Raw genomic sequence first — 18,455 nt, forward strand, 5'->3', positions numbered from 1 at the left:
TGGTCCAGTTCATTTCGGTTCAGTGCAATTTGATTCGGTTCAGTTCAGTTTAGTGTGGTTCGGTTCGGTTCGGTCTGGTCCGGTTTGTTTTGGTTCAGTGCAGTTCAATTTAGTTCGGTTTGGTTTGGTTCGGTCTGGTTCGATTCGGTTCGGTTCAATGCGGTTCGGTTCGGTTCGGTCCGATCCGATTCAGTTTTGTTCAGTTTGGTCCGGTTCGGTCTTGTTCAATTTGATTCTGTTCGGTTCAATTCAATAAAGAATATATAATGAATTTTTAAAATAGTTGTTAGATGTAAAATTGAAAAAATAAAATATGTACATAAGAGAAGTTTTTAAAACAACTATTGAAGATAAAGAGATTTTTAGACTAACGATTAAAAGTAAACTATTTATAAAATAATTAATTTTTAAAATAATAATTAAAAATAAAATTAGAATAACAAAATATAAATAAAAAGAGAGTATATCTTTTATATATTGTTATAAATAAACAAGAAAGAAACTAATGTTTCATACAAAATACATAATACCTTAACAATACAATTAAACTTTTTCTAAAATATAGTTTAACGGGCCAATTCCTTCCGCTTATTGTAACCCACCCAACCCAACTTAACGGGCCAATTCCTTGAGCTTGGGCTTTCTGAGCCCTAAACCCAGCTCCGAGGACTCTTCACGTCCTGCCATGCCGTCGGAGCGAACACTCCAAACACAACACAACATAATGTAAGGTCCTTATGATGACGTCACCACCATCCCCAAAACCCAACACAACACTCCTTACCTTACCCTACCCCACACTCCCTCACTCTCCCACCCTCAACTCCTTTCTCTTTCTTCTCTTTCTTCTTTCCACCCATCTCACATTTCTTTTTTTACTATCATACAATTATTGTTTTACCCCACTCCCTTCCCTTTCTCTTTCTCCTTTTTCCTTTTTTTTTTCTTTCTCTTCTTACTCCCTCCCTCTCTCTCTCTCACTGCACAACTACCATGGGCAATGTGAATGGGAGAGACGATGTCAACGGTTCTCCCTCCGAGACCGACGGAGAAGAAGAAGAAGACGACGACGAAGCTGCTGCTTCTGCACCTACTCACGCTGTCGCCGATTGCATGTCCGCCAACCCTGGCTATCGTGCGCCTCCTTCCGATATGATGGGTCATTCTCCCCCTGCTAGCCCTAGAACCACTCAATCTCCCTTCATGTTCGCCCCACAAGTAAACCCTCTCTTTACAGTTTATTGCTAAATAGGTTGTTGTTTTTTTTTCTTCTCCAGATTGTTAAAAAAATATAATTTTTTTTCCTTGGTCTCCCTTTTCATGGATTAATCAGTTGAGAAAGTCTAACGTTTTAATTGAATGTTGGCACTTGTTTCTGGGTCGGCGTGTCTTAGAAGGCATGATGTCAGAGTGCACTCGGTTTGGATGGTGAATAATCATGTAACTTTTTTTAGCCTTTTGAGATTGTAAAAGAACTCCTGGTGTAGACTGGCTGTGTGATGCAAGTTCGTGTGGTGGATTATTTAGTTCCGAAGCTCCTTACTCGCTTTTCCTTTTTATTCTTCATTCACTACTTTGGAGGTCCATTCTCTCGCTCAGTGTTTTTAGTTATTGTATCAATCAGCATGTGTGGGATGGGAACCTAATTCAGTGTTTCTGTGACTGGGAAGTTTATGTGTTGGGATTGCTTTAAAGGACTATATTCGCATCTTCTGGATTTTTTGTCCAGTTCAGGAATCAAGTACCCTACCCCTCACTCTCTCCTAGGTTGATCGTGGACACAAGAGGCTACGTGATGTTTTCTTGTCAATCATATAAGATGTGCTATCTGGTCTCTATGAAGCTTGGTTATGAATTTTCGTTGCTTTGAATATACGTGCTTGGCTTGGTTCTCTTTTTTTGGCAGTTGTTAACTGCTTCCCTTTCTCTGTTTTTAGGTTCCGGTGGTTCCACTACAAAGACCTGATGAAATGCATACTCCAAGCCCTTCCTGGATGCAGACTACGTCAGGGTACGAGGATATGTACAGTGAACTTGGAATTCCAACGATGATTACTTGGAGTTATGATGGGAAAGAAGTGGCTGTGGAGGGATCATGGGATAATTGGAAAACAAGGTTTGGAATGTCTGGGATGTGTTTGTTAATGTTTTTCCTTTTTGTTTGTTTGTTGTCATTTTCTGTTGATATGTTTTTCTCGCGTCACCTTGTTGTGTTTTCATCGTTTCATTTACAAGTTCTTGAAAGCTGGAACCAAAAAAACAAGGTGGCAATTTTGAATTATTATTGAAAACATATTAACTGAAGATGAAACATAAAACAAAAAAAATGAAATGCATACGTTATGTCCTTTTGATTTATCTTCGAAGCCTGCTATAGCTGTTGCTTAGATGATAATATTATTGGTTCATCAGAATGTCCTTACAGAGATCAGGGAAGGATTTCACAATAATGAAAGTGTTGCCATCCGGTGTATACCAATTTAGATTTATTGTGGATGGCCAGTGGAGGTATGCACCTGACTTGCCTTGGGCTCAAGATGATGCGGGTAATGCTTACAACATTTTGGACTTGCAGGTACATTTTTGCTAATAGACTTGTAATAATAATTGACATGTGATGGTGATTTTTGTGCAAACTTATCTTATTTAGGAACCCTGTTTGAAGGACCTTATTTTGTGCAATCTCGGATATATTTCCTTTTTCTCTCTCAAGTTATCAAATTCTTATTTTTCTTTGGGACTTTACATTCGGTTTTAGTATCCCTTGCATCAGGATTCTCCTTATAATGTCTCTCCCTTTCTCATTTATTTCACGTACTTAGGTTAGATTATCTTATCTTCTTGCAAGAACTTTGTTTTCAATGGATATGATTCTGAACTCATTTCTATGTCACTTTGTGGCTACGTAACTCTGCAGGTCTTCTTTGTTTTTTAGATAAAAACCCTTAATATCCATGGAATGAATTTTTATAGCGGTTTTACATATCAGTTTTCTTTCTGAGTCATTTTATTATCTTGTAATTTTATACATGCCAATTTTTCTCATGTCGCTCTAGTTAAACTTATTTGCTGATCGGTAGAACTTGTAATTCCTAACCAGGGGATGGGAAGATGATGATAAAATAGGTTTCATTGCATATCTTATAGTACTAAAAAAATGTCTGCGCTATGTTTTACTGTCAGAAGGCGCGAACATCTATATTGTGAGACTAACAATTTTGTATATTACGTAAAGGATTATGTTCCTGAGGACATTGGAAGCATTTCTAGTTTTGAACCTCCTAAATCACCAGACTCTAGTTATAACAACTTACAACTTAGTTCCGAAGATTATGCAAAGGAGCCACCATTGGTTCCTCCGTATTTGCAAATGACGCTTCTTAATATTCCGTCAACAAATATGGAAATCCAACCTCTTACAGCCAGACCTCAGCATGTAGTGCTGAATCATCTTTATATGCAGAAAGGAAAGGGTAGCCCTTCAGTGGTCGCACTTGGCACAACTCATCGGTTTCGAGCCAAATATGTGACTGTGGTGCTGTACAAGTCTTTGCAGAGGTAAACATAAATTACATGGACTGTGTATCCTTTTAGCTGATATAGCTTCCACCAGTACGGGCTATAAGTGAGAAATTCTAAGCTCCATAAGGATAATTACATCAAAGTGAACATTGTGGTACATATAATGCCAATTGCTTGGTGGCTATTCATCATGCAATTCAGTTTTCATACATCATTTTTGATGGCTATTCTGTAGGAACCTTTTCCTGCTACATTTCTTTTTGGTGGTACATATTATCTAGGAATTTTGATTAATCCACACTAAAATAAAACGGGAAAGAAAAAAGGTATTTTCATGCCATCTGTTGGGTTTATCTCGTTTACTGTTCATATCCACACACCTCTCTTTCTCTCATCCACAAATGTGTGTGTCTGGATGATTTATCATATACATGTTTAATTTTTATGATAAAGCTTCATATTTGTACTAAATTACTGAAAGGAGTATGTCAAGGCATCATACACCTAAAATATCTAGATCCCATTGTAAAATTAACCATTAATTTTCTGAAATCTTGATGCTATGGGTCTCTAGAACAGGCTTTTTGCTGTGCTTCAACTTCATGAATTATACAAAAATATGTTGCTACTGGAGTTTTCAAAATATCCAATGAAGTCCGTGATAACTTAAAATCTTATGTTTGCTGAAGCATTTTTCACCGAAGTATCGTTTTTTTGAAAAGTAATAGTTTTGAGTTTATATTACAACTTTTCAAAATAATCAGAATCTCAAAATAGTTACAGATATTTTCAGAATCACTAGAAGCTGAAAATAGTTAGAAGCATTGGTTATGGGTAGAAGTTATTTGAAGATGTCATCATAAATCAAGTTCACTGAAAAAAAATGTGAATAAACTTTTTGTTTTCTCTTTAAATCTATCAAAAATGATTTCTTATTGTGGTTATTAACATTTTCAAATTCCATAAATTCAGTAACGTAGATGTAAAGTTGTCATTTTCCTGGTGCAGAAAATCTCCCACAGTGCACTATTTGACGACTGGTCCTACCTCTTTCTTGAACTAGGCGTCGGAGTTTTCTGCTGTAGTCACTGTTTGATCCAATGCGTTATGCAAGTTGAGTTCTATCCCTATTAAAACGATGGGTTAATTTACACAATTATAACATCTACAAGTCTCTGAGTCACCAAAAAAACAAAAATAGATAACCTTGTAAGTCTCTGTCATGGCGTTTCTGTTTTAACTTTGCTTTTGCCAACTCAAAAAAGGCAGTTAACCCCACCTTTACAAGAATAAAGTGCCTCTGATTCGCCTTTTTTAATTCTATGCATCTATTTTGATATCACCTTCGCTATCTTAAACGTCCCATTACTCCAGAGATTCGCAGATTGTAATGCATGCATCATATTCCTTTTGGAATTAGGTTCCCCGCCACTACTTTGCATCATCCTCTTTCTTCTGCAAAACTCATGACATTGCAACTAACACATCCTTTTTGGTTTATATTCAAATGAATAACACTCTACCTTCCTGTTACTTTTTAAACAAAACACTTGATAAAAAACATGTATGATAAATAATATTTTGAAAGATAAAAATAATTTTATGATTATTTTATTCAGCATGTTAGAAGATTAGTAAAAAAAATGTTGTACGAGGATTTAGAATACATGCTGCTGCTCACAGTGTGTCATAATTTGAAGTTATATTTTGTTCCATTACTTGTTAATAGACTACATTTCTCTGATGAAGCTTCTAACAATTGCTTAAAAAGGTAAAGACCTTATAATACTGTTCCTACTTTTTTTTTTCAATCTTGTGGTCAATAATTGGACCCTACCCAACTCAGCAGCTGTCTGTATAAAGGACAACCCTCAACCTTATAGTTCCTTTAGCAGTAGGGCAAGAAACTGAGTTCCAAATCAGTTTCCCACTACTTCAAACTACTCATCAATGATTCAGTTTTGTTTGAAACAAAGCCAGTAACTTTTTATAAAATCTTTTATTTTAATCACATTGTTTTTCTTTACAAAGAATCCGAGTTAATTTTTTCTTGAATCGTTATATGTCAGTCTATGAGCTATCTGGGTTTTGTTTCAACCAATAGATTTTATATTTTATAAAAAAGCTGAGAAGCCTGTGAATCCTGTTAACTGGGAGTAATACTTCAGTAAAGTTCCGCTTGAAGTGTCCATTTTGGTAGCAAGTTTTATCATAACATGAGTAGAACTTATTAATGAATGACATCATTATAGGTACATATATAATTGAAAATGCAGGCCAAAATTCAGTACACACTGCAACAATTCTGGCCAACCTTTAGCAAGGAAATATGTAGAAAGTTCATAAACACAATAAAATACCAAGTTAATTAGTACATAATAATACTGATCTACATTACACTGCATGCATTTGGGTTCTCATCGCTGAAAATCTGAGAATCATAAGGGTAGTCTAAGTAGTCTAAGTAGTCAACGTAGGATCTCATTGGCAAATATTCGCTTCGCTTAATCTCAGATTTGTTTTCATCCTCTTCTTCACCATCATCATCTCCCTTGCTTTCTTCACCTTCTTTTTTTTCTTCTTTCTCTTCCTCTTTCTTCTCCTCTTCCTTCTCTTCCTTTTCCTCTTCTTTCACAACAGAAGCTTGCTTTTTGGTTCTCTTGTACACATAATCAACCAGCTTTTCTGGGTCTATCACACCTTTCACTATCACTTGATCATTTCCCAAGCTTGTCTCCACTGACTCTACTCCTGCATTAATCAATACGTGTTAGCATGTAATAGATTGCTGTCAAATGATTAAGTTATGTGTTACAGTTTAAAGTTTTCAGAGATTAATTAAATTAAAAAGCACGAGTTAAACGCAAAGCGTGTCTTTAATTTATTGTTTATAATACCAGTTAAAGTTATGCCCTACATAAAAGAAGTTGAAACAGTGAATTGATGATGTTAAATATTCATCTCTCAACATCATGTAACACCCCCTTCTCCGCCACCTCCCCATAAATCAGCATTGAAATGCAAAATTTTACGCAGTTAAGGTCTATTTATTGGCCTTTTTCACACACAAAAATATTGGCAGTGAGATTAATATATAATCCTCGAGATCCAATTAAGATCAACATCACAACTCTTACGGTCAAAAGGCTACACGAAAAACCTTGAAATCAAGCACCCTTTTGAAAGGAACGGGATTAGCGCCACGCGTTATGCTTCTTGACCTATCTTTCAATACAGAGACGATGACAGTTTTTTAATACACTCTCTATTATTGTCTTGTTGAGAGAATTTCGTTTTGAGTTTACTGAAAAATCCAAAACATAGTTTGATCCTTTTGGTGAGATCCGCATGAAATTTATCCAACACTTAAAGAAGGAAACAATGTACCATAAAGTGCGTTCGGACTACGCTCTGAGTAATTAATATGAAACTTTTGCATTCGAAATTTTTTCACGTGTGGTAACTATATATAGACATGTTCGTCATTACGAAATCAGAATACTGAATTTGAAAATAACAAATTGAAAGAAAAAGGAAGAAGAAAAAAAAAAAGATTTGTCTATAAATATGTAGGTTCCAAGATAGCGAGTGCACGAGGAAAGGAAAGACAGTTCGCACGAGCAATCAATAATTCATTACAGAAGATAGAGAGAGATGATGAAACAAGAAGAAAAAGCATGAATCCATGTACCTTTAATCTTGCGGATTCCCTTTTCTATAACTTGAGCACATGCTTCACAATGCATTCGAACTTTGAGGACTACTGTTACCACAGGAGGTGGCTGACAAACAATTGAAACAACAATATAAGACATGTCACATTGATTCAACCATACGTAGAAATATTAGTTTCGTCAAAACTAATGTATAAGCAATGACAGTTCAACCGCATACTTAAGACGTAAAAGAACATATTTAACTGCATACTTAATACTTAAACTCAACTACTTGTGAAAATAAATAGTCTTTTACATAGGGTTAGGTTACTGATCTATTTAAATCAGTTTGCAAAATTAGATTTATACTCATTTATATCCCTAATAGATTTAGATATTCAACATGTTAGTTGTGACAAGTAAGTTGCTGAAATAAAAGAGCCCTAAGTGATTCCACTAACTTGTATTTTGTTAATGGGCCATGTGGGGTTTCCCACTGAACACTATAAGCCAAGGGAGCAAACACTACAATCTTAGTCACAAAACACAGTCTCACAGAACTGCATTAACCGCTGAGCTCATAATAGAGAGTGACAGTGGTTACAACTTTCAACTTCTTCCACTTCACATGGTTTTGTTTGTACTTGTGTGTGTGCCTTAAGAATTGTGAAATGTATGGCATATGGCATAGAGTGTTATGAACATTGAGAGGGTGATGAGCACGGTAAAAAGTGAAAAGAAGATATATAATAAGCCCCGTGAAGATGACCCCATTTGGCTGCATACATGCATGTCAAGTTGCAAAAGAGGGTGGGGTCAGGCCCTCTTAATTGTCACCACCGTTGCCCTCGTTACACGTGCCTTGTGGGAGAGTGCCATCATTCTGCTGACTTTGTTTCGTTACTTTCATGCTACCATATAGCATCCATCCTCCTTGGAAACAACAGGAACAAGAAACCAAAAGAGAACAAACTATGGAAACTAAAAACCAAAGCATTTCACATTTTCACTTTCCTGTAAAGTAAGCATGTTGGTCATCTTTACATGCACCATCCTCATTCATCTTAATCTCCAAGGTAAAAAAAAAAAAAAAAAGAGAAACTTACAGTGTTTGAAGTTTTGCTAGTAATGGCTCAAGGGGTTGCTGTGTCTACTTACAAAGATTTTGCATGGTTGTGATAGTAAACATGAAAAAACCCTGTGTACTACTTAGAATGTCTCTTAAGGTGAATGAGTGATTAGCTACAACATTTTTGCTATTCTTATAAATTACTCTCTATAACAAGAAATCAGCAAAAGGAGAACTGGTATATGCTGTTACCTCCTCTTTTTTCTTCTCTGGCTGTGGTTCTTTGACTTCTTCTTTTTTCTCATCTGGAGGTTTTGGCAAAGGTGAAATGAGTTCCACTTTCTTACCACTTTTCTTTTGTAGCCTCTCACACACCTTTATGGGGTCTGCTTCTTTTCCTTTCACTACCACTTTGCTTGCCTTGCTATCTGCAGTCACCTCCTCCACTCCTGTTTCACAAAAACGATTCTAACTTAAATTTTGATAATATTACTTTATTCTTAATCTTTCCACCACCTACATATCATTATCTATGTTAAACTGTAGTGCATGATGATTTTTTGTCACTATTGGATGTGTAAAGTTACCTCCAAAAGTTGAGAATAATATATACCTGACAAATTACTTCATCATGCATATGCTGCTAAATTCAAAAACAGTCATAGATAACAGATCCCTCTAACAAGAAAAAGAGAGGTAAAAAAGAGATCAAAAGTACAGTCTGACACTAATGCTCAAAAGCTAGTTACGTACAAACAGCTCTTTCGAACTTTCATGGATTTACATTCATCAGATTAAATGACTGGCTTAGAGCATATATAAACAGAAATTACTTAATTAAAATGACCTTCAAATCCTTTCAAAGCTTTTGCAACTTTCCTTGCACAAGCTTGACAGTGCATATCAACCTTGAGTACTATCACCGGAGGTTCTTCTTCATCTTTTTTTTCTTCTTCCTTCTTTTCCTCTGGGGTTTCTTCTTTCTTTTCTTCTTCCTTGTTCTTAGAACATTAATCAGAAATAGCAAAGATGTGAGTGAAAAATTGATCTCCATATGACAAACATGTAATGCATTACACGATAATGATGCCACCATCACAGAGCAGACATTATAAAAGATCAGAAAAGTTAGAGAGAATATACATGATCCTAGTCCTATAGTGTAGTTAGTTTTCAAAGCAAAAAGTTGTTGAGAAAAGGAAAGAGACAGATTGATTAAGAATAAATATGGACAAGAATTTTTGTGTAAGAGAGAAGTCTTACTTCACCCATTTGTGTGATAATCGACAGTGATCTCTGCTTCAGAAATGTTGCAGTGGTGTAATATATTGGAGGTAGCAATTGATGATCTTCTCTTGTTTGGTTTCTCTCTTATTTCTCTTTCCTTGCTTGGACTCTTTACAGGTTCAGACAGAAGAAGAGGCACATTAAATTAACGTGGGGATTCTGAAAATCTGAGGTGGACCGTTTAATGTAACACCATATGGCTGACTCAGCATCCACAAAGCTATGTACCCTTATTTCATTTCCTGTGTTTCATAGACTTTCCAATTTCATGCACCAAATAAATAAATATAGACTTTCGATTTTATTCACCATAAATTATTTATAGATTTTGAATTTTCAAACTTGACCCACTAGTAGGTGGACCAACATAGTTGTTGGAAACTCTTGTTTAATTTATTTTTAAAAAAATGCTATTTTTGAAGGTACTGTTAATTGTTACAAAAACTCAAAACTAAAAAAAAATGAAAAGTATTATTAATATGTTTCTTAAATGTATTTATGATGTGATTTCTAGTAAAAGAATTGGCTTAAATACCTTTTAGGTCCTCATTTTGGTAGTATTTGTTGCGAATGGTCCTCATTTTTATTGAATGTTTAAAATGGTCATTTTTTTCGCAATTCATGTTTTATTTGGTCCTTTTCTGTAACACCGTTTAAATCATTAACGGAGCATTGTACATGTGGCACAGTTTGTATTAGGGTGTGTTACGTGTACTGTGTACTGTACATGTGTGGTAATTAGATATTTGGAAATAAATAAGTGAACTAGGGTTTTGGTAAGGAATGTTTGGACAGTTGGTGAGTTTTGACAATCTTGTTCCTCCATTCCCAATTGGTGTTGCTGCAATCTTCTTCTTCCTGCAATCCCATTATATAGGTATGTTACGATCTCAATCTTCTTCCTTTACCTCTGGTTGTAATCATTGGAGGCAACCGTGTTGTATCACTTCGTGCACTGTTGGTGGTTCAACGAGAAATAGATTAACCCCGGTTTGTAGCTGCGGAGAGATGTCAGCTTTGAGGATGGCAAGAACTCCAAAGAATATTGGTAGAAAATTTTGGATACAATCTGTTTTTATTTTTGTGTTAATAATAAATTGGTTTTAATTTTTGGTTTATTGATTTACAGAGTGGTGGTTCCAATAATGTGGGCTACAATTTTTTCAAATGGTGGTGTTGATGAAAAGGATGTCATCATCATCATCATGACACAGATGAGGCAGTTAATGATTTAGAGAAGTCATTGAAGGTTGCTGAGAAGAGGCTGCAATTATTAATAGGATTCACTTGTGTTGTTATTGTATTATTCGTACTATTATTGTGTGTAATATTTTAAAGTTCAATGTGTTTTGTTCTATTGTTAAATGAAGAAATGAATTAGTTTGATTATGTTAATATTAGTCCCAACATGTTCAAAATGACATCTTAATCTGAACATTGAAGTAAGTGATATTGATATAAGCTTGGGAAAAAATTAAATTGATCTAAGTCTGGAAGAAGTTAAATTCATAACGTTAATTCATCCTCATCAAATGCACTACATCAATGTTTGACAAAAGTAAAATTGAACGAAGTTTAAGGAAAGTCAAAATGCAGTACATCAATAAAAAATTCTACATCAGAAATTCCAAAAAATAACTAAGACGTTTGTAGTTGCTATCATGGCCTCCTCCTAATCTGTAATTTCATTCTAAACTGCTGAGATGGTTCTTCTGGTTGGTAGTGGTGCTGCTTGACTCTCCACTTCATTTCTTGGTGGTTGAGTTGTTTGAGTTTCAGCAGTTGGTGCATTCTCAGCAGTTGGTGCATTCTCAACAATTTGGGCATCCGGTGCAGTCTCAGCAAGTGTTGTAGTCTCAGCAAGTGTTGCAGTCTGCTCATCCACAGGCTTATCTGGGCAATTGTTCCTGTTATGTCCAATCTGACGGCATATGACCTCTTTGCTGATTTGTCCTTTTTTTTTGGACAATGATACTTTAACCTACTTTTTTTGACTCACTTTTAACCCACCACTTCAATCACCATTAGATCATCACATCACATCACTAAAAAGAATAAAAAAAGATGATCTAATGGTGATTAAAGCAATGGGTTAAAAGTGGGTCAAAAAAAAGTGGGTTAAAATATCATTTTCCTTTTTTTTTCTTGGGTCTTCCTGGTAAGATCCTCTTATGTGGTGGATGGACGTCAGGATAGGGAGTTCTTTCCCATAAGACTTCACCATTGACTGAAAAGATGATGGATTGATTTATTTCTTCGTAGATGGATCTCCTGAATCAGCTTGGTATGAAGTCCTCAACATTGACATTGATGAAATTCATTGCTGCAATAGCATGGCAGCAATGGATATTCATCATTCCTTACCAAAACCCTAGCTCATTTATTTATCCCCAAATATCTAATTATCACAGCTGTACAATACACGTAACACACCCTAATACAAACCGTGCCACCTGTACAGTTATCCGTTAATGATTTAAACGGTGTTACATAAAAGGACCAAATAAAACACAAATTGTGAAAGTGAGAACTATTTTAAACATTCTGTAAAAATGAGGACCATTGTAAACATTCTGTCAAAATGAAAACTATTCGCAACAAACACTACGAAAATGAAGACCAAAAAGGTATTTAAGCCTAAAAAAATTTTATCAATACTTTAGCTAGAATTGACTTTTTCTTTATTTGCAAAATTTGAATCCAAAACAATAACTGACCAAACTTCTTTTTCACAAAATTTCAAATTTCTTCTTCCTCATGTCTTACGAGGAATACGATACATCTGATATTATGACTATTTAATGCGTTTATTACAAAAATTTTTACCTTAGAGTTTTTAAAAAAAAATTGTTCTGGGCATGAAAAAAATTATGCTAGTGATTTTTTATAATAAACAAAATAAATACATCAGTAATACATGACTCATTAACTTTGTTATTTTATTGATTATTATTTATTCTATTCAACTATGAAGATTTTAAGTTAAATTATTTAATGAGTTTTTTTTCCTTTTTCTTTAAAGTGTTATTTTCACTATTTATCCCTTTTTAATACTATCTAAACATCTTAATTTTTTATATTTTAAATCTACATTATAATTTGAATGGATCTCACCGAAATCATATATTGTCGTAATTATTAAAAAATAATTCGTTTCGCCAATAGGCATAATTATCTAGATTTATATACTTATCTCTTAAAATGACTTTAAACTTTTAAGATTGGCAACGGATTTCTTTTATGATCATCTTATATTTAACATGATTAAATATATCAATCGTAAGCGGATGCCGAATAATTTCTATCTTTTTTCAGTAAAAGATTAATTACGCAAATTCTTATAAAAAAATTTATATTAAAAATTTAAGTATGAGTGTAAGTCTCACATTAAGTAAAAATAAAAAAAAAATTATATAAGGATGAAAACTCATAAATTTATTGTCTTTTAAGATCTTGTGTTGAAGTAGAATCAATATCTCATGTAATTAAACTCAGATAGTATTGGTATTGTGTTTCTCAAGTAAAACTTCTTCTATAAACATATCCGTTTATTATACTAAATAAAAGTTCGCTTAATCGTAATCATGATCAATGATATAGCTTAATGTTCAATGAAGGAGATATTAACCATCAAGTTTTTATAATTTTCATGTATTTAAATTAGTATATAAACAAAAACATATATTTTAACTTTACTATATTTCATATATTTAATGCTCCCAAATGTTTTTATACCTATAAAAAAAAAAAATATTGTTCAGCGTGATAATGATATAAAATGACGTTGCAACCTTTGTTTGTAGGGTTGGTGTTGAATTTAAAGCGAAATTGTGGAACACATAAATGATCACCCTTCTATTGGGTGCACTCATCCTCAGCGTACTCATTAAATCAAAACTGCTGAATAAAAATCCAACGACTTGCCTTCAAAACATTAACAGCCACTGCATTAAATTTGGATGCACCAATTCAAATCGCTACGTGTACCGACACTGAATACTTTGGGAGGAAACAGATTAAAAAAATGTTGGTAAATAAAAGCAAATTAATAAGCACGAATAATAAAAATATTTTATACATATATTTTTTATTATTTTCAATTTATCACTTCAATCGTTATTAAATCATCAAACCACTAAAAATAATTAAAATAAATAATTTTAAAATAATTAAAATAATAAATTAAAAATAAATAAAAATATGATTAAGTATATTAGAATTATGTCATTTGACGGGACAGAGTAACAAGAGTGTTGTTATATGATTCGGCTACAGCCCTGGAAAAAGTTATGATCCTGATAGATGAGGTTGAGGTGATAGTGTAAAATTAGCACCAGCCGATTTGATGTTTTCGATTGCCCTTTTCTGAAAACAAAGACTATTTATAATGAATTTCAATAAAATGTTAAAAATATATTTACGTTTAATTTCATCCGGCATTATTTCAAAATGTATGAAATAATAAGTTTTATATTGAAAGATAGTTTTTAGTAAAAGAAACTCTTAACAATCCTTTACTTTTACATGACATATAAGATGGTATAAGAAATTTTGTACATCTTAATTATTGATTAAATCTTTACATTATTGATATTTAGAGGGATGTATATACAATAATGTTGTTTGAAGTTTTAATTTAGCTTAGAGCATTATGCATATAAAAAATTGTTTATTCTGATAAAGCTTTTGGCAGAGGCAGGACCCATTCTCTAGATTACACTGGATTCTGCGTCGTACGTTTTCTTACACCATTTTTGTCTTCCAAACTAAGTTTGCACTACATGTCAGTGTGTGCAGTGCAGCAAGTATAAATAATGATGCTATCATCATTCATACTTGCTTCCCATAATTTATTTCTCATTTTACCCAATGCCTTATGTCTCATTTAATTCTGAATTATTATACTTTATCACGTGATAATTTAATGCTAATAATCTCTTATTATTAGTTATTCAAACACATTTTCACTTGGAAACTTAACTTTTACAGCTTCTATTCGGTATTTGTTTTCATTATTCCAAGTTGTTTATGAACAACTTTTACGGTCTTTTGGCAATTATGCAATGAAAATTTATGTTGCCTCAGTGGCTATAGCAAAGTTAATAAATAATAGGGTAAAATATGTTTTTTTTTTTCTCTCGACTTCTAACGAAAATTGAAATTAATTCTTCTTGAAGATCTTGGACCAATTTAGTTCCTTATCTTTAGATATATATATATATATATATTTAGTCCTTTAAACCAATTCTTTTTAAGTTTAATTGCGGTTTCAAACGCGTTTTTCATCTAACATTAAATGTGTTTGAAATGCCAAATCAACTTAATAAAATCTTGTTAAAAGGACTAAATCTATACATTTACACAGTTGAGGAATTAGATTGATTCAAGGTTTTCAAGAAGGATTAATCCCAATTTTTACTTGAAGGACCAAAAACATACGTATCCCTAAATAATATATAAATTTTGTAATAAAAAGATAAATTTAATATGGAATTGGTGAAGATCCCTTTTGCTTTTAATGACCAGAAAATGGTGGATGAGACCACTGCATTGGAAGAAAGGGAAAAAAACAGTAACTCGGGCCACTTTCCAGTGTTGGACCCTGTGAGATGTTGAAGCCCTGATACTCTTTCTGGGCCTAATCATCCGATGAAGCCCAATTCATCGTTTAGCAGACAAGGCTAGTCCGTTTATGGCTCTACGGGTTGGATTTGATTTATTTGTCGAAACCTTTTTCAAAAGATATTACAAATGAATTTTTATCTGTAAGCTTTTAATCTTTTTTAAATTATAGTCAGTAATTATTTTTTAAAAATGAATTTTTTATATTGAGTTGATTTTAAATTTGTAAAATTACTAGTTTTTTTCACCTACATTTTGTTTTCAACATAAATTAGTTTAATTTTTTCAAATGAAAATTCGTATCAAAGTTAAATTCTAATTGAATAATAATAATAACAATAATGCATATTCATTAAACTCGACTATAGTTAATTAACTAGTGTTTTAGCGTAAAATTTTCCATTTATGTAGCAAACAAGATTTTTGGATGGCACTTAAAATCATGGAAGCCAACGCGCATGCAATTTAAACTTTATCATCAACTTGTGGACATCCAATATCTATCACGAAACGTATATAAGCATGATGTTTCATTGTGTAATAATTTGAGAGGTTATAACCAAAAACATCATGTTCCGTGTGACCTTAGATGGAGCCTTTTATCAATTAGATACAGACAGAATCAAAGAAAATACAATCACCAAAATCAAAACAAAAATAATGGGGACAACCACAACAAAATGTGAATGTCTAACAGAAGGGTCCCACACTATGACTCTACTAACCTCCATTGTAAAAAATTAATCTTTCAAGTTTTGTGCAGTTAGGTGATCCAATTCAAGATTAACATTACAAAATTAACACAAGTTGAAAGCACCAACCATGATATTCAGTTAGAGGGTATGATTGGGTTTGAGTGTGAGGAAGAAAAATGTGGGCTAATTGGAGCCCACAATTTTGGACCACTCTCAGCTCCTACTGCATCTACAAAACTACAACCAAATTAATTAGGTAGAGGTGGCTTTACTCGATTCCACCCTCCAAACATGATATGCATCCATAGGTTGGTTTATGTTCATTACTGACCAATGAATGGAGCATGATCTGTTGTGTACAAGGTTGATTACAGATGCGAGTGAGACACTTTCCTTTAGACACGTGTACGGTCGGCACGAGGTAGTGCATGATCATTATTGCACACAACAAAACTCATAAAACCCATAATTCTAATAGTATTAAATAAAATTAAGCATGATGAATATTTTGTTACGCATACACAGTGCAAGGCATTTAATTGATTGCTATTTATAGGGATTGAGGAAGGTGCATTGAGTCAACAAGATTGGGCGTGTCATTCAAAGATAGCACATGCGTGCTGAGTTGCAAACCCATCAATCTTGTGTTACTGCGAGTATTAACAGCATACACATCCTCTGCTACTGGCCACCCTCTCAAACTGTTGATAAAAACCTCACCATGAAATTCAACTTTGTGGGATTACGTGTTGCTGTTTGATTGGTTAGCGTGGTTTGCTAATACCTTCTTAAGTTTGCTTTTCTGTCACTTTCCTTTGTGTTGCTGCTCTCTCTTAACTTTTCTCTGCGTTTCATCTCAGCCTCAGATCTGATCTTTTGATCCACAACCATGGCTGAAAAGGTAAGCAGCTTTCATTGCCATTTCAATTATCACTTTTTTTTACTTCCAAACCAAACCCTTCTGGATTAATGTGTCCTTGTTTACGAAGTCAGAATGTGATTTCAATTTCCTACTTTCTGCTTGAATTTGTAGCATAATGGTGAACCAATTCTTTTTTTGTATGCCATAATTGTAAGATTGGTTCACTTTGGATACTATAATTCTGATGGGTGGTTTTGTTGAACACATTAATTCAGGTGACCACCATGAAACTCAAGGTTGACCTTGAGTGTGGGAAATGCTGCAAAAAGGTTAAGAAAGTTCTCGCCAAGTATCCTCGTGAGTTCGTCACTACTTGCTTTAATTTTCTCTTCGTTAAATTATGACATCAAAATTTTGCAATTTGCGTACATTTATTTTCTGGATATATACCAAGCATGAAGGAGGGTATCAAATTGAGTTGATTTTTTGGATGTTGAAATTTTGTGAACAAGAGAAATTCGGGACCAGAAGTACGATGAGAAGGCAAACATGGTGATCATTACGGTGGTGTGTTGTAGCCCCGAGAAAATCAGGGACAAGCTTTGCTACAAAGGTGGAGGCTCCATCAAGAGCATTGAGATACTGGACCCACCCAAGCCCAAGGCCGCTGAGCCTGAGAAGAAGAAGGAGGCCGATAAGCCCAAGCCCGAACCCGAGAAAAAGAAAGACGCGGAGAAACCTAAAGCTGAAGCTCCCAAGCAGGATGCCGGTAAGCCCAAGGCCGAGCCCGAGAAGAAGAAAGACGGCGGGGAGAAGCCTAAGGCCGAGGCTGAGAAAAAGAAAGACGCGGAAAAGCCTAAAGCAGAGGCTCCCAAAAAGGACGCTGAGAAGCCCAAGGAAAAGGCCGCTCCCGAGGCGGAAAAGCCCAAAGACAAGCCCGCACCTGCTGCGTTACCCATTCAGCCACATATAGCACCACCGATGGCGGTTCCAGTTGGGATGCTCTATGCTCCTGCCCCCTGCTATGAAGGTAGGCCAGTTGGGCCTTTCTACGAATACGGTGGGCCCATGAACTATTACGACGGGTACTACGCAAGGCCCGTTTATGACAGTTACGGTGGTGGCAGGCCATGTTATGTGAACAACCGTTGTGACCAATATTTCAGCGACGAGAACCCTTCAGGCTGCACAATCATGTGATTGCATTATTGGCTCTGTAAATGATGGTGCTCTTTCACTTCGTCTCCATTTCATCATGTTGAACTATTTCTTTGTTTTTCTTATCTAAAATTCAAAAGTGTTAGAGGAAAAGAAAAGGGGAAAAAAATAAGGGATATTTAATTAAATGTTATAAATGCTATACTACAACAACATGTTTTGTTCTACGTTTGATGAGCTAATAAAATAAGGTTTCTTTACCAACAAGGAATCTGTCTCTGAAGTGGATTTGCCTTTTGAAATTGATTTTCCTGAAAGTGAATAACTTTCTAACCAATATCACCCACCAGAAGTACTTTTTGGGTGGGTAAGGTCATAATAAGGACGCGATTACACGATTTATTTTTTTCGTACATTTTAGATAGATAAAACAAACACCTACACCAAGATGAGTTGTTGTAGTTTATTACATTATACATGCCTTTGCTATGAGATTTAGTATTTTTTTTTTCTGTTGTTGTTGTCGATAAGCTTTTAGTAGTTAGTGATAAATGATGAATGACCTAAGAAGAGAATGATGACAA

General features: G+C 34.4%; 3 protein-coding genes across 5 annotated transcripts; 2 read left to right on the forward strand and 1 right to left on the reverse strand.

Moving 5' to 3' along the window:
- The first annotated feature begins 835 nt into the window (after window positions 1-835).
- On the forward strand, window positions 836-3,736 carry LOC114188216 (SNF1-related protein kinase regulatory subunit beta-2-like). The gene is made up of 4 exons (XM_028076781.2): window positions 836-1,218; window positions 1,938-2,116; window positions 2,413-2,575; window positions 3,236-3,736. Exons 1-4 carry the CDS (start codon window positions 994-996, stop codon window positions 3,560-3,562), a joined length of 894 nt encoding a protein of 297 aa, XP_027932582.1. The 5' UTR covers window positions 836-993; the 3' UTR covers window positions 3,563-3,736.
- Window positions 3,737-5,713: 1,977 nt separating this feature from the next.
- On the reverse strand, window positions 5,714-9,689 carry LOC114187538 (heavy metal-associated isoprenylated plant protein 7-like). The gene is made up of 5 exons (XM_028075814.2): window positions 9,511-9,689; window positions 9,095-9,248; window positions 8,500-8,696; window positions 7,214-7,304; window positions 5,714-6,273 (listed from the first exon to the last, which is right to left on the reverse strand). The coding sequence occupies exons 1-5, from the start codon at window positions 9,517-9,519 to the stop codon at window positions 5,912-5,914; spliced, it is 813 nt and encodes a 270-aa protein (XP_027931615.1). The 5' UTR covers window positions 9,520-9,689; the 3' UTR covers window positions 5,714-5,911.
- A 6,723-nt stretch (window positions 9,690-16,412) lies between these two features.
- On the forward strand, window positions 16,413-18,138 carry LOC114189053 (uncharacterized). 3 transcript variants are annotated; one of them, XM_028077752.2, is made up of 4 exons: window positions 16,413-16,614; window positions 16,712-16,752; window positions 16,989-17,070; window positions 17,228-18,138. In XM_028077752.2, exons 2-4 carry the CDS (start codon window positions 16,741-16,743, stop codon window positions 17,911-17,913), a joined length of 780 nt encoding a protein of 259 aa, XP_027933553.1. In that variant the 5' UTR covers window positions 16,413-16,614; window positions 16,712-16,740; the 3' UTR covers window positions 17,914-18,138. The 3 variants fall into 3 exon arrangements, with proteins under 3 accessions (XP_027933553.1, XP_027933552.1, XP_027933554.1); XM_028077751.2 differs by having other exon boundaries at window positions 16,417-16,752; XM_028077753.2 differs by lacking the exons at window positions 16,413-16,614; window positions 16,712-16,752 and adding an exon at window positions 16,826-16,891.
- The last annotated feature ends 317 nt before the right edge of the window (window positions 18,139-18,455 follow it).

Source organism: Vigna unguiculata, chromosome 6 (assembly GCF_037176805.1).
Source record: "Vigna unguiculata cultivar grain cowpea cultivar isolate G323 ecotype 2 chromosome 6, ASM3717680v1, whole genome shotgun sequence".
NCBI lineage: Eukaryota > Viridiplantae > Streptophyta > Magnoliopsida > Fabales > Fabaceae > Vigna > Vigna unguiculata.

Excerpts from the sequence above, each read along its gene's own strand:
- LOC114188216 (XM_028076781.2), top strand. The coding sequence starts at position 994 with ATGGGCAATGTGAATGGGAGAGACGATGTCAACGGTTCTCCCTCCGAG. Across the intron at positions 1,219-1,937 it reads CCTTCATGTTCGCCCCACAA|GTTCCGGTGGTTCCACTACA; the intron begins GTAAACCCTCTC and ends CTCTGTTTTTAG. Across the intron at positions 2,117-2,412 it reads TGGGATAATTGGAAAACAAG|AATGTCCTTACAGAGATCAG; the intron begins GTTTGGAATGTC and ends TTGGTTCATCAG.
- LOC114187538 (XM_028075814.2), bottom strand. Across the intron at positions 8,697-9,094 it reads AGCTTTGAAAGGATTTGAAG|GAGTGGAGGAGGTGACTGCA; the intron begins GTCATTTTAATT and ends TTTGTGAAACAG. Across the intron at positions 6,274-7,213 it reads GGGAATCCGCAAGATTAAAG|GAGTAGAGTCAGTGGAGACA; the intron begins GTACATGGATTC and ends TGATTAATGCAG.
- LOC114189053 (XM_028077752.2), top strand. Across the intron at positions 17,071-17,227 it reads AGTTCTCGCCAAGTATCCTC|AAATTCGGGACCAGAAGTAC; the intron begins GTGAGTTCGTCA and ends TGTGAACAAGAG.